Below are 20382 nucleotides of genomic sequence, written 5' to 3'. Positions count from 1 at the left end.
TTCTTGGAGCCCTTGCAGTGTCCTATTCCATTGAGAGGAATTGATGCTACGCCTTTGGCCAAGAATAAGCCTCAGTACTGGACCCAGCTGACCATGTGCATGGCTCCTGTACATCAGGAGGATATTCGCTTTCTGGTGTTGCATAATCTGCATGATGTGGTCGTGTTGGGGTTGCCATGGCTACAAGTCCATAACCCAGTACTAGATTGGAAATCAATGTCTGTGTCCAGCTGGGGTTGTCAGGGGGTACATGGTGATGTCCCATTTCTGTCTATTTCGTCATCCACCCCTTCTGAGGTCCCAGAGTTCTTGTCTGATTACCAGGATGTATTTGATGAGCCCAAGTCCAATGCCCTACCTCCGCATAGGGATTGTGATTGTGCTATCGATTTGATTCCTGGTAGTAAGTTTCCTAAAGGTCGACTGTTTAATTTATCTGTACCTGAGCACGCCGCTATGCGGAGTTACATGAAGGAGTCCTTGGAGAAGGGTCATATTCGCCCGTCATCGTCACCATTGGGAGCGGGGTTCTTTTTTGTGGCCAAGAAGGATGGTTCGCTGAGACCTTGTATAGATTACCGCCTTCTAAATAAAATCACGGTCAAATTTCAGTACCCCTTGCCGCTGCTGTCTGATTTGTTTGCTCGGATCAAGGGGGCTAGTTGGTTCACCAAGATAGATCTTCGTGGTGCGTATAATCTTGTGCGTATTAAGCGGGGCGATGAATGGAAAACTGCATTTAATATGCCCGAGGGCCATTTTGAGTACCTAGTTATGCCTTTCGGACTTGCCAATGCTCCATCGGTGTTCCAGTCCTTTATGCATGACATCTTCCGAGAGTACCTGGATAAATTCCTGATTGTATTCTTGGATGATATTTTGGTCTTCTCGGATGATTGGGAGTCTCATGTGAAGCAGGTCAGAATGGTGTTCCAGGTCCTGCGTGCTAATTCTTTGTTTGTGAAGGGATCAAAGTGTCTCTTTGGTGTTCAGAAGGTTTCATTTTTGGGGTTCATTTTTTCCCCTTCGAGATGGACCCTGTTAAGGTCCAGGCCATCTATGATTGGACTCAGCCGACATCTCTGAAGAGTCTGCAAAAGTTCCTGGGCTTTGCTAATTTTTATCGTCGCTTCATCTGTAATTTTTCTAGTATTGCTAAACCATTGACCGATTTGACCAAGAAGGGTGCTGATGTGGTCAATTGGTCTTCTGCTGCTGTGGAAGCTTTTCAAGAGTTAAAGTGTCGTTTTTCTTCTGCCCCTGTGTTGTGTCAACCAGATGTTTCGCTTCCGTTCCAGGTCGAGGTTGATGCTTCTGAAATTGCAGCAGGGGCTGTTTTGTCGCAGAGAAGTTCTGATTGCTCGGTGATGAAACCATGCGCCTTCTTTTCCAGGAAGTTTTCGCCTGCTGAGCGAAATTATGATGTTGGCAATTGAGAGTTGCTGGTCATGAAGTGGGCATTCGAGGAGTGGCGTCATTGGCTTGAAGGAGCTAAGCATCGCGTGGTGGTGTTGACTGATCACAAGAACTTGACTTATCTCGAGTCTGCCAAACGGTTGAATCCTAGACAGGCTCGTTGGTCGCTGTTTTTCTCCCGTTTTGACTTTGTGGTTTCGTACCTTCCGGGCTCTAAAAATGTGAAGGCGGATGCCCTGTCTAGGAGTTTTGTGCCCGATTCTCCGGGTTTGTCTGAGCCGGCGGGTATTCTCAAAGAGGGAGTAATTTTGTCTGCCATCTCCCCTGATTTGCGACGGGTGCTGCAAAAATTTCAGGCTAATAAACCTGATCGTTGCCCAGCGGAGAAACTGTTTGTCCCTGATAGGTGGACGAATAAAGTTATCTCTGAGGTTCATTGTTCGGTGTTGGCTGGTCATCCTGGAATCTTTGGTACCAGAGATTTAGTGGCTAGATCCTTTTGGTGGCCGTCTCTGTCGCGGGATGTGCGTTATTTTGTGCAGTCCTGTGGGATTTGTGCTCGGGCTAAGCCCTGCTGTTCTCGTGCCAGTGGGTTGCTTTTGCCCTTGCCGGTCCCGAAGAGGCCTTGGACACATATCTCTATGGATTTTATTTCGGATCTCCCCGTCTCTCAAAAAATGTCGGTCATTTGGGTGGTTTGTGATCGCTTCTCTAAGATGATCCATTTGGTACCCTTGTCTAAATTACCTTCCTCCTCTGATTTGGTGCCATTGTTCTTCCAGCATGTGGTTCGTTTACATGGCATTCCGGAGAACATCGTTTCTGACAGAGGTTCCCAGTTTGTTTCGAGGTTTTGGCGAGCTTTTTGTGCTAGGATGGGCATTGATTTGTCTTTTTCCTCGGCTTTCCATCCTCAGACTAATGGCCAGACCGAACGAACCAATCAGACCTTGGAAACATATCTGAGATGCTTTGTTTCTGCTGATCAGGATGATTGGGTGTCCTTCTTCCCTTTGGCTGAGTTCGCCCTTAATAATCGGGCCAGCTCGGCTACCTTGGTTTCGCCGTTTTTCTGCAACTCTGGGTTCCATCCTCGTTTCTCTTCAGGGCAGGTTGAGTCTTCGGACTGTCCTGGTGTGGATACGGTGGTGGACAGGTTACAGCAGATTTGGACTCATGTAGTGGACAATTTGACCTTGTCCCAGGAGAAGGCTCAACGTTTCGCTAATCGCAGACGCTGTGTGGGTCCCCGACTTCGTGTTGGGGATTTGGTTTGGTTGTCATCTCGTCATATTCCTATGAAGGTTTCCTCTCCTAAGTTTAAGCCTCGTTTCATTGGTCCGTATAGGATTTCTGAGGTTCTTAATCCTGTGTCTTTTCGTTTGACCCTTCCAGATTCTTTTTCCATCCATAACGTATTCCATAGGTCATTGTTGCGGAGATACGTGGCACCTATGGTTCCATCTGTTGATCCTCCTGCCCCGGTTTTGGTGGAGGGGGAGTTGGAGTATATTGTCGAGAAGATTTTGGATTCTCGTGTTTCGAGACGGAAACTCCAGTATCTGGTTAAGTGGAAGGGTTATGGTCAGGAAGATAATTCCTGGGTCTTTGCCTCTGATGTCCATGCTGCCGATCTTGTTCGTGCCTTTCATATGGCTCATCCTGGTCGGCCTGGGGGCTCTGGTGAGGGTTCGGTGACCCCTCCTCAAGGGGGGGGTACTGTTGTGAATTCTGTGGCAGAGCTCCCTCCTGTGGTCACAAGTGGTACTTCGGCTGATTCTGTCTATGAGCTTCTGTTGGTGGATGTGAGTGGTACTGCGGCTTCTGAGTTTCCTTCCTCAGGTGATGTGGTGAAGTCGTTAGGTGCTGCTCTATTTAACTCCACCTAGTGCTTTGCTCCTGGCCTCCAGTCAATGTTCTAGTATTGATCTTGCTTCCTCCTGGATCGTTCCTGTGGCCTGTCTGCTCTGCATAAACTAAGTTTTGCTTGTGTTATTTTTGTTTGCTATTTTTTCTGTCCAGCTTGCTTAATTGGTTTTTCTTGCTTGCTGGAAGCTCTGGGACGCAGAGGAAGCACCTCCGTACCGTTAGTCGGTGCGGAGGGTCTTTTTGCCCCTCTGCGTGGTTGTTTGTAGGGTTTTGTGTTGACCGCAAAGTTATTTTTCCTATCTTCGGTCTGTTCAGTAAGTTGGGCCTCACTTTGCTAAATCTATTTCATCTCTGCGTTTGTATTTTCATCTCTACTCACAGTCATTATATGTGGGAGGCTGCCTTTTCCTTTGGGGTATTTCTCTGAGGCAAGGTAGGCTTATTTTTCTATCTTAGGCCTAGCTAGTTTCTCAGGCTGTGCCGAGTTGCATAGGGAGCGTTAGGCGCAATCCACAGCTGCCTCTAGTGTGGTTGGATAGGATTAGGGATTGCGGTCAGCAGAGTTCCCACGTCTCAGAGCTCGTCCTATGTCTTTTGGTTATTGTCAGGTCACTTTGTGTGCTCTGAACTTCAAGGTCCATTGTGGTTCTGAATTACCTAATCATAACACATCAAGTCTCGGCACTGCCGCTGGCATTTGGGACCGGAGCATGCGGCTGCATAAAAATACATGCAGTTGCAAACTCCGGTCCTGAGTGCCGGCGGCAGTGCCGGGACTTGATGCGAGAGACTCGCGTGAGATTCTCGCATTGAACTCGCAAGTGTGACTCCGGCCTAATATGGACTGTACTATGCATTTCTCATCGGTGCCGCATACGCTATGTAGAATAATTACCATTCTTTTTAGATCCCATATTTTTCCTTACATTTTTCTCTATTCACCAACAGGTGTGAACCTTGTGGCTTTCATCATTATTGTCTTTTCGTATGTCAGTATGTTCTGCTCAATACAGAAGACGACTCTACAGACGTCGAAGGTCAAGAATCACATCCACATGGACGTCGCTGTGGCCAACAGATTTTTTTTTATAGTTATTTCAGATGCCGTGTGCTGGATTCCTGTTTTCCTTCTCAAAATTCTGTCCCTATTTCGTGTGGAAATTCCTGGTAAGCTACGTAAAAATAAAAACCTTGTTTTTTTCGAACATGCTGAATATACTGTAAATCATGTCATAATCACAGAGGTAAAATGAGTTACTGAGAGAACAAAAGCTTCCTGTGAGAAGAGCAAGCCATTATTTTTTTTTTTTCTTTTTATAAAGACAAATCTCTTTAATCCAGTAATTTAAGTACCGTGGTCCACCATACAAAATGTTTTCTTGTACACTTTCTTGTTGTAATAATTCAATATTAGACCCAAATGCTGCTTGTTACCATTTGTTTTCCCATAACCAGATAGGTTGGCGTCACTTAGACATTATTAAGGCTGTGTTTACATTATGGACATCAAAACAGTTTCAATAAACACCTAGGAGACCACAGAGCGTTATACACTGGGCAATTAGAGGTTGTCTAGTATTGCAATTTTAAGTAAATTTATTCTCCACAAATCGAATTTTTGAGGAAAATTCTTCTAAATAAGTGAATTTGAATTTCAAACCATCTGCTAATATGTATTACTGATGAATGACAGTGTGTTGACAGGGGCTCAATATGTTTATTGTCATCAAGTCAAGTTATTAAACCCATAAACAAAGACTACACGTACCATAAATAATTCAAATACATAACTTTATTATTAACACATAAAAGCATTTAAAACATGTGCATAAAGATGGTCTTATAAATATCAATAAAGTAATAAGTGGTTATGCTTACATTAATCCAATTAATGACTCAAAATATATCTAAAAATGGCTCCATAAATACTTAAAACATAAATTAACTGTGGTTTATCACATATTTAAGAAGCTAAGCTCAACTCCCCTGGCCACAAGCACATCTGATTACTGCCACATCTGTTCTCAATCAAGAAATCACTTAAATAGGACCTGTCTGACAAAGTGAAGTAGACCAGAAGCTTCTCTAAATCTAGTCATCATGCCACACGATGCAAAGAAATTCGTGAACAAATGAGACCCAAAGTAATTGAGATCTATCAGTCTGAAAAAGGTTATAAAGCCCTAGCACACAAATCCCATTTAAACTTTCAGTTAAGATTTGAGTGTGTTGGTGTTTTGTTTGCAAGCAGGACAGGTCTGTGTGAGACTGAACACAGGCCAGAGATGGCAATGCCATTGACGCATCCACGAGTGATACGGCGGTGCAGTTGCCCACATTAACAGATTGGATACGTACTGCTATGGACGATCCGGCTGCGAACCGAAGGATAAAATTTGAGTTATTTTTGTAAGTGGCCAAAATAAAGACGTTTAAGTTGGATTAACCTGGGTCACTGCCACTTTATTGCAAGGTCGTGAAAGCCGCTGCATTACATATGAATGAGAAAGCGGGCAGTGTGAACTAAGGCAAACCCCAAAGAAAACTGCATGTCGGTAATAAAGCATTCAATGCTACAGCTTAGGATCGCTGACAAGATGAAGGAAATACTGAAACAGTTAGTCCTCTCCAATGCACAACAGCAGCAGACTAACAGCCTGATTCTGCAACAGATTGTAGCCCTCCGAGAGGCACCCTTACCACTGATGCCAGTCTGTGCCGAGGCCCAGGACAAAGTTAGAGTGGCGCTGAGGAAAATGTGTCTGGAGGACGACCTGAAAGCCTTTATCACCATCTTTGAAAGAACCATGGGACAAGAGAACTTGCCAGCTGACCAGGGGGCTGAAGTGGTGGCCCCATTTTGATGGGAGATGTCCAAAAGTTGTACTTTGATCTCAGCTCTGAAGACACTCTGGACTATGGATGCCTTAAAGGTGAGATCATTGCCCAGATGGGGGTGAACACCTATGTATGGGCGCAGCAGATAGATCAGTAGACATTTGTGGAAGCCCAACCCACTAGGTCTCAGACTTTTGACTTACTGCACCTTGTAAAAAATGGCTCCAGCCTGAGACCTTGACTCCAATCGAGATCATAGAGAGGATGGTGGTCAACCAGCTTGTGAGAGTTGTGCCAGCAGCCATACAGCATTGTCTGGGGCAAGGGGACGCAGGCAACCTAGATTAGGTGGTTACACTGATTTAGTATTATATTGCCACCCAGGACTTCATACGAGATTCTTCCACACTGCAGCTATCACTCTGACCCCTACAAACCCAGGAGCCTGGGAAAGGGTTACAACTCTCTGCTCGGGTCAGTCAGAACCAAGGACATACTGAGAATGTTATGTGTCCCCCAGGATGCGCATAGAAGCATACTAAACCAAGTGGAGTGCATTGTAGTTACAGCCACAGCTGTGGTTATAATGCAAAATAAAAGAGAGTGTGAAGATTTAGGAAAACCTGACATGGGCTTTTATTTTTGGAGAGATCTGCAGGATGGTAGTACGCTAGATCTCTTCCTCCTCTCCCGGCATGGGGAGTGGCCCATGTCCACGATTCCCATTTAGACTTTCAGTTAAGGTTTGGGTGTGTCAGTGTTTTGTTTGCAAACATTAAAGCAGGAGGCTTTGAGCAGGACAGGTCTGTAAGACTGAACACAGGCCAGAGAAGGAATAATCCATTGACGCACCCATGACTAATACAGACGTGCAGTCGCCCATGTCAATGGATTGAATACGGACTGTTATGGACTATCCGGCTGCGAACCGAATGATAAAGTTTAAGTTATTTTTGTAACTTGCCAAAACAAAGATGTTTACTTTGGCCTAACATGGGTCACTGCCTCTTTACCACACTGTCGTGAAAGCTGCTGCATTAATTGAGAATATGGTGCACAGGAACTGATGCAAACAGAAAAAGGCAGTGCTTCTCAGTAAGAGACATTAATCCTCTCAGAGTTGTATTGCCGTAGCAACCTGGGGGAGGAGGAGCATCATCAAAGGATATGACTGATTGGCTGAGCAAGCTGGAGAAGGAGGGTCTTATTAATGTTAGGCTATATTCAGCAAAATTTGTGCCTGCCATAACCAGATCAGATTAGACGAGGTGCAAATGGGACTCGGGCATGGCAAAAATCCAGTAAGTTTGATAGTAGGTAGGGACCACTAATCTGTGTATGTGGTTGAATTATTTTCTGCATTTTTAGTTTACATACTGTACAGAAACAGAATCAAGGGTTGCTTACTGAAGAAAACACACTTTCGAAAGTAAGGACCACCCTAGGTTCCAGTTCAACATGAAAGTCCTTTTTAAGAGACTATAGGTAAGTGACAAAAAGTGCTGTTACATTATGCTGTCACAATCATATATATAATATATATATACCGTATATACTCGAGTATAAGCCGACCCAATTATAAGCCGACCCCCCTAATTTTGCCACAAAAAACTGGGAAAACCTATTGACTCGAGTATAAGCCTAGGGTGGAAATGCAGCATTTACCGGTGAATTTCAAAAATAAAAATAGATCATTATTTCCCCATAGCTGTGCCATATAGTGCTCTGCACCGTTCATTATTTCCCCATAGCTGTGCCATATAGTGCTCTGCACCGTTCATATTTCCCCATAGCTCTGCCATATAGTGCTCTGCACCGTTCATATTGCCCCATATCTGTGCCCTGTATGCTCTGCACCGTTCATACTGCCCCATATAGTGCTCTGCACCATTCATACTGCCCCCATATCTGTGCCCCATATAGTGCTCTGCACCGTTCATACTGCCCCCATATCTGTGCCCCATATAGTGCTCTGCACCGTTCATACTGCCCCCATATCTGTGCCCCATATAGTGCTCTGCACCGTTCATACTGCCCCATATAGTGCTCTGCACCGTTCATACTGCCCCATATCTGTGCCCCATATATGCTCTGCACCGTTCATACTGCCCCATATATGCTCTGCACCGTTCATACTGCCCCCATAGATGCTCTGCACCGTTCATACTGCCCCCATATCTGTGCCCCATACAGTGCTCTGCACCGTTCATACTGCCCCATATATGCTCTGCACCGTTCATACTGCCCCCATAGATGCTCTGCACCGTTCATACTGCCCCCATAGATGCTCTGCACCGTTCATACTGCCCCCATAGATGCTCTGCACCGTTCATACTGCCCCCATAGATGCTCTGCACCGTTCATACTGCCCCCATAGATGCTCTGCACCGTTCATACTGCCCCCATAGATGCTCTGCACCGTTCATACTGCCCCCTTAGATGCTCTGCACCGTTCATACTGCCCCCATAGATGCTCCACATAAATCTGTGCCGCTGCTGCAATAAAAAAAAAAAAAAAGCCATACTCACCTCTCTTGATTGCAGCTCCCGGCGTCTCGTTCCGGCGTCCGGTCCCGGCGTCTCTGCACTGACTGATCAGGCAGAGGGCGCCGCGCACACTATATGCGTCATCGCGCCCTCTGACCTGAACAGTCAGAGCGCAGACGCCGGGAAGATGGAGCGACGCCGGGAAGATGGAGCGGCGCCCGGCGGCTGGAACGCGGACAGGTAAATATGACATACTTACCTGGTTGTTGTGAATTCTGTGGCAGAGCTCCCTCCTGTGGTCACAAGTGGTACTTCGGCTGATTCTCTCTGTGAGCTTCTGTTGGTGGAGGGAAGTGGTACTGCGGCTTCTGAGTTTCCTCCCTCAGGTGATCTGGTGAGGTCGTTAGGTGCTTCTCTACTTAACTCCACCTAATGCTTTGATCCTGGCTTCCTGTCAATGTTCCAGTGTTGGACTTGCTTTTCCCTGGATCATTCCTGTGGCCTGCTGCTCTGCATAGCTAAGTTCTTCTTTGCTATTTGTTTGCTATTTTTTCTGTCCAGCTTGTCTAATTTGTTGCTGGAAGCTCTGGGACGCAAAGGGTGTACCTCCGTGCCGTTAGTTCGGTACGGAGGGTCTTTTTGCCCCCTTTGCGTGGTTTTCTTTAGGGTTTTGTGTAGACCGCAAAGTTACCTTTTCTATCCTCGATCTGTTAAGAAAGTCGGGCCTCACTTTGCTGAATCTATCTCATCTCTACGTTTGTCTTTTCATCTTAACTCACAGTCATTATATGTGGGGGGCTGCCTTTTCCTTTGGGGTATTTCTCTGAGGCAAGGAAGGCTTATTTTCTATCTTCAGGCTAGTTAGTTTCTCAGGCTGTGCCGAGTTGCATAGGCAGAGTTAGGCGCAATCCACGGCTGCCTCTAGTGTTGTTTGGAGAGGATTAGGGATTGCGGTCTGCAGAGTTCCCACGTCTCAGAGCTCGTTCTATGATTTTGGGTTATTGTCAGATCACTGTATGTGCTCTGACCGCTATGTCCATTGTAGTACTGAATTGCCTTTCATAACAGTACAGGAAGCCAAAAGTACTAATGATTCTCAATAGAGGGAAAAAAGAAGTTCTGAGACCATTTTTTTTTCTTTGCACTGTGTTTTGCCTTTTTTTTCCCCTAGACATTTGGGTGGTTCAGTACACAGGTGTAGCGATGGACATTAGAAGTCTGTCTTCATTTGTGGATCAGCTCTCGGCAAGAGTACAAAAGATTCAAGACACTATTGATCAGAAAACTATGTTGGAACCAAGAATTCCTATTCCTGATTTGTTTTTTGGAGATAGAACTAAGTTTCTGAGTTTCAAAAATAATTGTAAATTATTTCTGGCCTTGAAACCTCGCTCCTCTGGTGATCCAGTTCAACAGGTTTTGATTGTTATTTCTTTTTTGCGCGGCGACCCTCAGGACTGGGCATTTTCTCTTGCTCCAGGAGATCCTGCATTGAGTAATATCGATGCGTTTTTCCTGGTGCTCGGATTGCTGTACGATGAACCTAATTCAGTGGATCAGGCAGAGAAAAATTTGCTGGCTCTTTGTCAGGGTCAGGATGAGATAGAGGTATATTGTCAGAAATTTAGAAAGTGGTCCGTGCTCACTCAATGGAATGAATCTGCGCTGGCAGCTATGTTCAGAAAGGGTCTCTCTGAAGCCCTTAAGGATGTCATGGTGGGATTTCCTATGCCTGCTGGTTTGAATGAGTCTATGTCTTTGGCCATTCAGATCGGTCGACGCTTGCGTGAGCGTAAATCTGTGCACCATTTGGCGGTATTACCTGAGCTTAAACCTGAGCCTATGCAGTGCAATAGGACTTTGACCAGAGTTAAACGGCAAGAACACAGACGTCTGAATGGGCTGTGTTTCTACTGTGGTGATTCCACTCATGCTATCTCTGATTGTCCTAAGCGCACTAAGCAGTTCGCTAGGTCTGCCACCATTGGTACGGTACAGTCAAAATTTCTTCTGTCCGTTACCTTGATCTGCTCTTTGTCATCGTATTCTGTCATGGCATTTGTGGATTCAGGCGCTGCCCTGAATTTGATGGACTTGGAGTATGCTAAGCGTTGTGGGTTTCTCTTAGAGCCCTTGCAGTGTCCTATTCCATTGAGAGGAATTGATGCCACGCCTTTGGCCAAGAATAAGCCTCAATACTGGACCCAGCTGACCATGTGCATGGCTCCTGCACATCAGGAGGTTATTCGCTTTCTGGTGTTGCATAATCTGCATGATGTGGTCGTGTTGGGGTTGCCGTGGCTACAAGCCCATAATCCAGTATTAGATTGGAAATCCATGTCGGTGTCCAGCTGGGGTTGTCAGGGGGTACATGGTGATGTTCCATTTCTGTCAATTTCGTCATCCACCCCTTCTGAGGTTCCAGAGTTCTTGTCTGATTACCGGGATGTATTTGATGAGCCCAAGTCCGATGCCCTACCTCCGCATAGGGATTGTGATTGTGCTATCAATTTGATTCCTGGTAGTAAATTCCCAAAGGGTCGACTGTTTAATTTATCCGTGCCTGAGCACGCCGCTATGCGCAGTTATGTGAAGGAATCCCTGGAGAAGGGGCATATTCGCCCGTCATCGTCACCATTAGGAGCAGGGTTCTTTTTTGTAGCCAAGAAGGATGGTTCGCTGAGACCTTGTATAGATTACCGCCTTATAAATAAGATCACGGTTAAATTTCAGTACCCCTTGCCATTGTTATCTGATTTGTTTGCTCGGATTAAGGGGGCTAGTTGGTTCACCAAGATAGATCTTCGTGGTGCGTATAATCTGGTGCGAATCAGGCGAGGAGATGAATGGAAAACTGCATTTAATATGCCCGAGGGTCATTTTGAGTATCTAGTGATGCCATTCGGACTTGCCAATGCTCCATCAGTGTTTCAGTCCTTTATGCATGACATCTTCCGAGAGTACCTGGATAAATTCCTGATTGTGTACTTGGATGACATTTTGATCTTCTCGGATGATTGGGAGTCTCATGTGAAGCAGGTCAGAACAGTTTTTCAGGTCCTGCGTGCTAATTCTTTGTTTGTGAAGGGATCAAAGTGTCTCTTTGGTGTGCAGAAGGTTTCATTTTTGGGGTTCATCTTTTCCCCTTCTACTATCGAGATGGATCCTGTTAAGGTCCAAGCCATCCATGATTGGACTCAGCCGGCATCTCTGAAAAGTCTGCAAAAGTTCCTGGGCTTTGCTAATTTTTATCGTCGCTTCATCTGCAATTTTTCTAGTATTGCCAAACCATTGACCGATTTGACCAAGAAGGGTGCTGATTTGGTCAATTGGTCTTCTGCTGCTGTGGAAGCTTTTCAAGACTTGAAGCGTCGTTTTTCTTCTGCCCCTGTGTTGTGTCAACCAGATGTTTCTCTTCCGTTCCAGGTCGAGGTTGATGCTTCTGAGATTGGAGCAGGGGCTGTTTTGTCGCAGAGAGGTTCTGATTGCTCAGTGATGAAACCATGCGCTTTCTTTTCCAGGAAGTTTTCGCCTGCTGAGCGAAATTATGATGTGGGCAACCGAGAGTTGCTGGCCATGAAGTGGGCATTCGAGGAGTGGCGTCATTGGCTTGAAGGAGCTAAGCATCGCGTGGTGGTATTGACTGATCATAAGAACTTGACTTATCTTGAGTCTGCTAAGCGGTTGAATCCTAGACAGGCTCGTTGGTCGCTGTTTTTTGCCCGTTTTGACTTTGTGATTTCGTACCTTCCGGGCTCTAAAAATGTGAAGGCGGATGCTCTGTCTAGGAGTTTTGTGCCCGACTCTCCGGGTTTGTCTGAGCCGGCGGGTATCCTCAAGGAAGGAGTAATTGTGTCTAGGGTTGAGCGAAACGGGTCGTTCATTTTCAAAAGTCGCCGACTTTTGGCAATGTCGGGTTTCATGAAACCCGATCCGACCCCTGTGCGGGGTCGGCCATGCGGTACGCGACTTTCGCGCCAAAGTCGCGTTTCAATGATGCGAAAAGCGCCATTTCTCAGCCAATGAAGGTAAACGCAGAGGGTGGGCAGCGTGATGACATAGGTCCTGGTCCCCACCATCTTAGAGAAGGGCATTGCAGTGATTGGCTTGCTGTCCGCGGCGTCACAGGGGCTATAAAGGGGCGTTCCCGCCGACCGCCATGTTACTGCTGCTGATCTGAGCTTAGGGAGAGGTTGCTGCCGCTTCGTCAGAAGCAGGGATAGCGTTAGGCAGGGTCCATTAACCACCAAACCGCTTGTGCTGTAGCGATTTCCACAGCCCAACACCACCTTCGGTGTGCAGGGACAGTGGAAGCTACATTTTTTTTTTTTCCTAAGCGCTGTAGCTCATTGGGCTGCCCTAGAAGGCTCCCTGATAGCTGCATTGCTGTGTGTACGCCGCTGTGCAAACCAACTGCTTTTTTCAAAGCACAAATCCTCTTGTTCCTTCCTTTCTGCACAGCTATCTTGTTTGTTTGTCCACACTTTTTATTTAATTTGTGCATCAGTCCACTCCTTATTGCTGCCTGCCATACCTGGCTGAGATTACTGCAGGGAGATAGTAATTGAAGGACAGTTCCGTTTTTTTTTTTTTTTTGTGGGAGATTAAGATTGGCATTTCTGCTAGAGTGCCATCCCTGTCTGTGTCATCTCTCACTCAGTGGGCCATAGAAAGCCTATTTATTTTTTTGCTTGATTTGGGTTCTAAAATCTACCTGAAAAAATCACTACATCAATCAGTGGGAGAAAAATATTGGCCTCAGGGCTTGTGTGCCACTCCTTACTCCTGTGTGTGCCATCTCTCACTCAGTGGGCCATAGAAAGCCTATTTATTTTTTTGCTTGATTTGGGTTCCAAAATCTACCTGAAAAAATCACAACATCAATCAGTGGGAGAAAAATATTGGCCTCAGGGCTTGTGTGCCACTCCTGACTCCTGTGTGTACCATCTCTCACTCAGTGGGCCATAGAAAGCCTATTAATTTTTTTGCTTGATTTGGGTTCTAAATTCTACCTGAAAAAATCAATAAATCAATCAGTGGGAGATTAATATTGGCCTTTGGGCTTGTGTGCCAGTCCTAAGCGTGCCATCTCTCTCTCTCAGATAGTGGGCCATAGAAAGCCTATTTATTATTTTTTTTATTGAGTCTATAAATTTTCCCTGGAAAAAAAAAAAAGTGGGAGATTAATATTGGCCTCTGGGCTTGTGTGCCAGTCCTGAGCGTGCCATCTCTCTCACAAATAGTGGGCCATAGAAAGCCTATTTATTTTTTTGGTTGATTTGGGTTCTAAATTCTCCCTGAAACAATCATTTTATTTTATTTTGTTTCTAAATTCTTCCTGAAAAATTCATTTTTTTGTATTTTTTTTTTCTAAAGTCTCCCTGAAAAAAAAAAAAAATCAAATCAGTGGGAGATTAATATTGCCCTTTCTGCTTGTGTGCCAGTCTTGACTCCTGGGTGTGCCATCTCTCTCTCTCCAATTGTGGGCCATAGAAAGCCTATTAATTTTTTTGCTTGATTTGGGTTCCAAAATCTACCTGAAAAAATCACTAAATCAATCAGTGGGAGATAAATATTGGCCTCTGGGCTTGTGTGCCACTCCTGACTCCTGTGTGCGTCCTCTCTCACTCAGTGGGCCCTACAAAGCCTATTTTTTTTTATTTGTTTTCTAAATTCTCCCTGAAACAATCATTTTATTTTATTTTGTTTCTAAATTCTTCCTGAAAAATTCATTTTTTTGTATTTTTTTTTCTAAAGTCTCCCTGAAAAAAAAAAAAAATCAAATCAGTGGGAGATTAATATTGCCCTTTCTGCTTGTGTGCCAGTCTTGACTCCTGGGTGTGCCATCTCTCTCTCTCTCCAATTGTGGGCCATAGAAAGCCTATTTATTTTTTTGCTTGATTTGGGTTCCAAAATCTACCTGAAAAAATCACTAAATCAATCAGTGGGAGATAAATATTGGCCTCTGGGCTTGTGTGCCACTCCTGACTCCTGTGTGCGTCATCTCTCACTCAGTGGGCCCTAGAAAGCCTATTTTTTGTTTTATTTGTTTTCTAAATTCTCCCTGAAACAATCATTTTATTTTATTTTGTTTCTAAATTCTTCCTGAAAAATTCATTTTTTTGTATTTTTTTTTCTAAAGTCTCCCTGAAAAAAAAAAAAAAATCAAATCAGTGGGAGATTAATATTGCCCTTTCTGCTTGTGTGCCAGTCTTGACTCCTGGGTGTGCCATCTCTCTCTCTCTCTCCAATTGTGGGCCATAGAAAGCCTATTTATTTTTTTGCTTGATTTGGGTTCCAAAATCTACCTGAAAAAATCACTAAATCAATCAGTGGGAGATAAATATTGGCCTCTGGGCTTGTGTGCCACTCCTGACTCCTGTGTGCGTCCTCTCTCACTCAGTGGGCCATAGAAAGCCTATTTTTTTTTTATTTGTTTTCTAAATTCTCCCTGAAACAATCATTTCATTTTATTTGGTTTATAAATTCTTCCTTAAAAAATTATTTTTTTTTATTATTTTTTTTTTTCTAAAGTCTCCCTTTTAAAAAAAAACAAACAAATCAGTGGGAGATTAACATTTACATTTGCGCTTCAGTGACAGTCCTGCGTGTGTGGCATCTCTCTCATTTGTTGCCACCAACAACAGAGTGTGTAACATTGTGCCTGATTTTCGTTGTGGTCTCACCCACCTGTAAAGGGGTAGCTAAATCATACTGAAGTTATAGCTCACCGTGTAATTTGTGTGACAGCAACAAATACCGTTACTTTGGTTACGTTTTTAAAACAATGAGGAAGTCTGGTGGAAGAGGTCGTGGCCGGGGGCGTTCATTGTCAGCTGGTAATGAGGGTAGTGGTAGTGGTGGAGCATCAGGTGGTCGTGGGAAAAAAAATATTGCACCTAAGTCTGGAGCTGTGGAGCCAGGTTCGTCGTCTGGCTACACAAGGCCTCGAACGCTCCCTTTTCTGGGAGTAGGAAAACCGCTTTTAAAGCCGGAGCAGCAAGAGCAAGTTTTGGCTTATCTTGCTGACTCAGCCTCTAGCTCTTTTGCCTCCTCTCGTGAAACTGGTAAAAGTAAAAGCAGCGCGTCGTTAGTGGATGTTCACGGTCAGGGACAAGTCGCTTCCTTGTCCTCTTCAGCAAAAACAACAACAGAGAAGAATGCAGCAGGCGACACAACGGGTTACTCCATGGAGCTCTTTACACATACCGTCCCTGGCTTAGAAAGTGAAGCAGTTAACAGTCCATGCCCATTACAAGTTGAATCTGACATGGAGTGCACTGATGCACAGCCACAGCCAGACTACTATGCTGGTCCTTTGACTCAGACCACAACATTGCCCTCGCAGGGTGCTGATCAAGAATCAGACCCTGATGAGACTATGTTGCCCCATCACGAACGCTATACCACCGACCGACACGGTGACACAGACGAAGTTGCACACGAGCTACAAGAAGAAGTAATAGATGACCCAGTTCTTGACCCCGATTGGCAGCCATTGGGAGAACAGGGTGCAGGCGGCAGCAGTTCTGAAGCGGAGGAGGAGGGGCCGCAGCAAGCATCAACATCGCAACAGGTTCCATCTGCCGGGCCCGTATCTTGCCCAAAACGCGTGGCAAAGTCAAAACCTGTTGGAGGACAGCGTGGCTATCCGGTTAAAGCTCAGTCTGCAATGCCTGAAAAGGTATCCGATGCTAGAAAGAGTGCAGTCTGGCATTTTTTTAAACAACATCCAATTGATCAGCGCAAAGTCATCTGTCAAAAATGTTCAACTACCTTAAGCAGAGGGCAGAATCTGAAAAGTCTCAATACAAGTTGCATGCATAGACATTTAACCACCATGCATTTGCAAGCTTGGACTAACTACCAAACGTCCCTTAAGGTTGTAGCACCCTCGGCCAATGAAGCTAGTCATCAACGCAACATCCCTTCCGGCAGTGTAGGGCCACCATTTTCTGCACCACCTGCAGTATCTGTGCAGGTTTCTTTGCCAGGCCAAAGCAGTCAGGGTCAGGGAATCACCAGTTTCGTAGTAGGAAACACTGCATCTAGGGCACCGGCGGCAACAATACCATCTCCCACCGTCTCTCAGTCTGCCATGTCCACCGGCACCCCCGCTAGTTCCACGATCTCCAGCTCTCCAGTCCAGCTCACCCTACATGAGACTATGGTTAGAAAAAGGAAGTACTTAGCCTCGCATCCGCGTACACAGGGTTTGAACGCCCACATAGCTAGACTAATCTCGTTAGAGATGATGCCCTACCGGTTAGTTGAAAGCGAAGCTTTCAAGGCCCTGATGGACTACGCTGTACCACGCTACGAGCTACCCAGTCGACACTTTTTTTCCAGAAAAGCCATCCCAGCCCTCCACCAGCATGTTAAAGAGCGCATCGTCCATGCACTCAGGCAATCTGTGAGCACAAAGGTGCACCTGACAACAGATGCATGGACCAGTAGGCATGGCCAGGGACGTTACGTGTCCATCACGGCACACTGGGTAAATGTGGTGGATGCAGGGTCCACAGGGGACAGCAAGTTTGGGACAGTTCTGCCTAGCCCACGGTCTAGGAAACAGTTGGCTGTAGCCGTTCGCACCCCCTCCTCCTCCTCCTCGTCCTCCTGCAGAAGCGAGACCTCGTCCACAGACCGCAGTCGCACAACCACTCAATCCGCAGCTGCCACTGTTGCACACCAGGTCTCCCATTATGGGGCAGCTACTGGCAAACGTCAGCAGGCTGTATTGGCTATGAAGTGTTTGGGCGACAACAGACACACCGCTGAAGTTCTGTCCGAGTTCTTGCAGAAAGAAACGCAGTCGTGGCTGGGCACTGTAGATCTTGAGGCAGGCAAGGTAGTGAGTGATAACGGAAGGAATTTCATGGCTGCCATCTCCCTTTCCCAACTGAAACACATTCCTTGCCTGGCTCACACCTTAAACCTGGTGGTGCAGTGCTTCCTTAAAAGTTATCCGGGGTTATCCGACCTGCTCCTCAAAGTGCGTGGACTTTGCTCACATATCCGCCGTTCGCCCGTACACTCCAGCCGTATGCAGACCTATCAGCGTTCTTTGAATCTTCCCCAGCATCGCCTAATCATAGACGTTGCAACAAGGTGGAACTCAACACTGCACATGCTTCAGAGACTGTGTGAACAGAGGCGGGCTGTTATGTTTTTGTGGGAGGATACACATACACGGGCAGGCAGTAAGATGGCAGACATGGAGTTGTCAGGTGTGCAGTGGTCGAAGATTCAAGACATGTGTCAAGTCCTTCAGTGTTTTGAGGAATGCACACGGCTGGTTAGTGCAGACAACGCCATAATAAGCATGAGCATCCCCCTAATGCGTCTGCTGATGCAAAGTTTGACGCACATAAAGGATCAGGCGTCTGCAGCTGAGGAAGAGGAAAGCCTTGATGACAGTCAGCCGTTGTCTGGCCAGGGCAGTGTACAGGACGAGGTAGCAGGCGAACAGGAGGAGGAGGACGAGGAGGATGATGGGGATGATTATATTTTTAACGAGGAAGCTTTTCCGGGGCCAGTGGAAATTGTTGGCGCGGCAAGGCCGGGTTCTGGTTTTTGGAGGGACACAAGTGACGTGGATTTGCCTGAAACTGCCCCTCAACCAAGCACAACCACAGATTTGAGAACTGGAACTTTGGGCCACATGGCGGATTATGCCTTACGTATCCTCAAAAGGGACACACGCATAACAAAAATGATGAACGATGACGATTACTGGTTGGCCTGCCTCCTTGATCCTCGCTATAAAGGCAAATTGCAAAATATAGTGCCACATGAGAACTTGGAACTAATATTAGCAACCAAACAATCAACTCTTGTTGACCGTTTGCTTCTGGCATTCCCTGCACACAGCGCCCGTGATCGTTCTAACACGAGCTGCAGGGGCCAGCAGACCAGAGGTGTTAGAGGGGCAGAAATCAGAAGTGGCGTTGGCCAGAGGGGTTTTCTGACCAGGTTGTGGAGTGATTTTGCTATGACCGCAGACAGGACAGGTACTGCAGCATCAATTCAAAGTGACAGGAGACAACATTTGTCCAGTATGGTTACTAACTATTTTTCGTCCCTTATCGACGTTCTCCCTCAACCGTCATTCCCATTTGATTACTGGGCATCAAAATTAGACACCTGGCCAGAATTGGCAGAATATGCATTCCAGGAGCTTGCTTGCCCGGCAGCTAGTGTCCTATCAGAAAGAGTATTCAGTGCTGTAGGTTCAATACTAACAGAAAAAAGGACTCGTCTGGCTACCCAAAATGTAGATGATCTAACCTTCATTAAAATGAACCACAACTGGATTTCGAAATATTTTGCCCCACCTTGCCCGGCTGACACCTAGCTTTCCTATGTAAAGGTCTTGCCTGTGGACTATTCTGAACGACTTTTCCAATCTCGTAATTTGCAGCACCTGATTGTCCAGCATCCGACATGTTAACACCTCCCTAAATGGCCAAAGTCCCCACACGGGGCCGTGGTATCGCCACTTGGCGCCAGCACCCGTGAGAGTACTGTTTGTCTGAGGAGGTGGGTGTGCCCGCTTTTGGTCGATGGCACTGCCACTAGGTCCCTCATAGTACAATAAAGTGTCTGGCGGTGGTGGTGCGCACCCAACGTCAGACACACCGTTGTAATATGAGGGGCCCTGGGCCTGTACCGCCGGCCACAAGACAGTCCCCCCCCCCCCAGCTCAAACAGTGCTCTACCACTTGCAAAATTTTCTCTCACAGCTCCACCAATGTTTAGTCTATGCGCTGACATCCTTCAATGCCTGGCACTGTCAATACCATTGTATTGACAATTTTCTTATGTTAGGCCTTCGAAGCCTGTCTGCGGTCACTCCTTCCACTAGGCCTCCACTGACCTGTCTACTGCTGCCCGTGTTCCCCTGGAACCAATTTTAAATTGCCTACAGCCAGCCCAATTTATTATGTTAGGGCTTCGAAGCCTGTCTGCGGTCCCTCCTTCCACTAGGCCTCCACTGACCTGTCTACTGCTGCCCGTGTTCCCCTGGAACCAATTTTAACCCCTCTGTGACCTTAGACGTACTATCCCGTCGAGGTGCCCTGGGCTTATCTGACCCTGGACGGGATAGTACGTCATAGCCGATCGGCCGCGCTCACGGGGGGAGCGCGGCCGATCGCGGCCGGGTGTCAGCTGCTTATCGCAGCTGACATCCGGCACTATGTGCCAGGAGCGGTCACGGACCGCCCCCGGCAAATTAACCCCTGGCACACCGCGATCAAAGATGATCGCGATGTGCCGGCGGTGCAGGGAAGCACCGCGCAGGGAGGGGGCTCCCTGCGGGCTTCCCTGAGCCCCCCGCAGCAACGCGATGTGATCGCGTTGCTGCGAGGGTCTCACCTCCCTCCCTGCTCCCTCCAGCCCCGGATCCAAGATGGCCGCGGATCCGGGTCCTGCAGGGAGGGAGGTGGCTTCACAGAGCCTGCTCAGAGCAGGCACTGTGAAGCCTGCAGCGCTGCATGTCAGATCAGTGATCTGACAGAGTGCTGTGCAAACTGTCAGATCACTGATCTGTGATGTCCCCCCCTGGGACAAAGTAAAAAAGTAAAAAAAAAATTTTCCAAATGTGTAAAAAAAATAAAAAAAAATATTCCAAAATAATGAAAAAAAAAAATATATATTATTCCCATAAATACATTTCTTCATCTAAATAAAAAAAAAAAAACAATAAAAGTACACATATTTAGTATCGCCGCGTCCGTAACGACCCGACCTATAAAACTGTCCCACTAG

The 20382-nt window shown here is 46.4% G+C and overlaps 1 protein-coding gene across 1 annotated transcript in view; it reads left to right on the top strand.

Annotated features, from left to right (window-relative positions):
* The window catches only part of RXFP2 (relaxin family peptide receptor 2), a 513675-nt gene that overhangs the window by 462586 nt on the left and 30707 nt on the right, over positions 1-20382 (top strand). Inside the window, exon 17 of the mRNA XM_069759002.1 lies at positions 4234-4452. Within this exon, the coding sequence (XP_069615103.1) occupies positions 4234-4452 (219 nt within the window). The remainder of the gene's footprint in view (positions 1-4233; positions 4453-20382) is intronic.

The sequence above is a fragment of the Ranitomeya imitator genome, chromosome 3 (assembly GCF_032444005.1).
Source record: "Ranitomeya imitator isolate aRanImi1 chromosome 3, aRanImi1.pri, whole genome shotgun sequence".
NCBI classification, from domain to species: Eukaryota; Metazoa; Chordata; class Amphibia; order Anura; family Dendrobatidae; genus Ranitomeya; species Ranitomeya imitator.
Note: the sequence above shows the minus strand (reverse complement) of the source record. Positions and strands in the feature narration are given on the sequence as shown.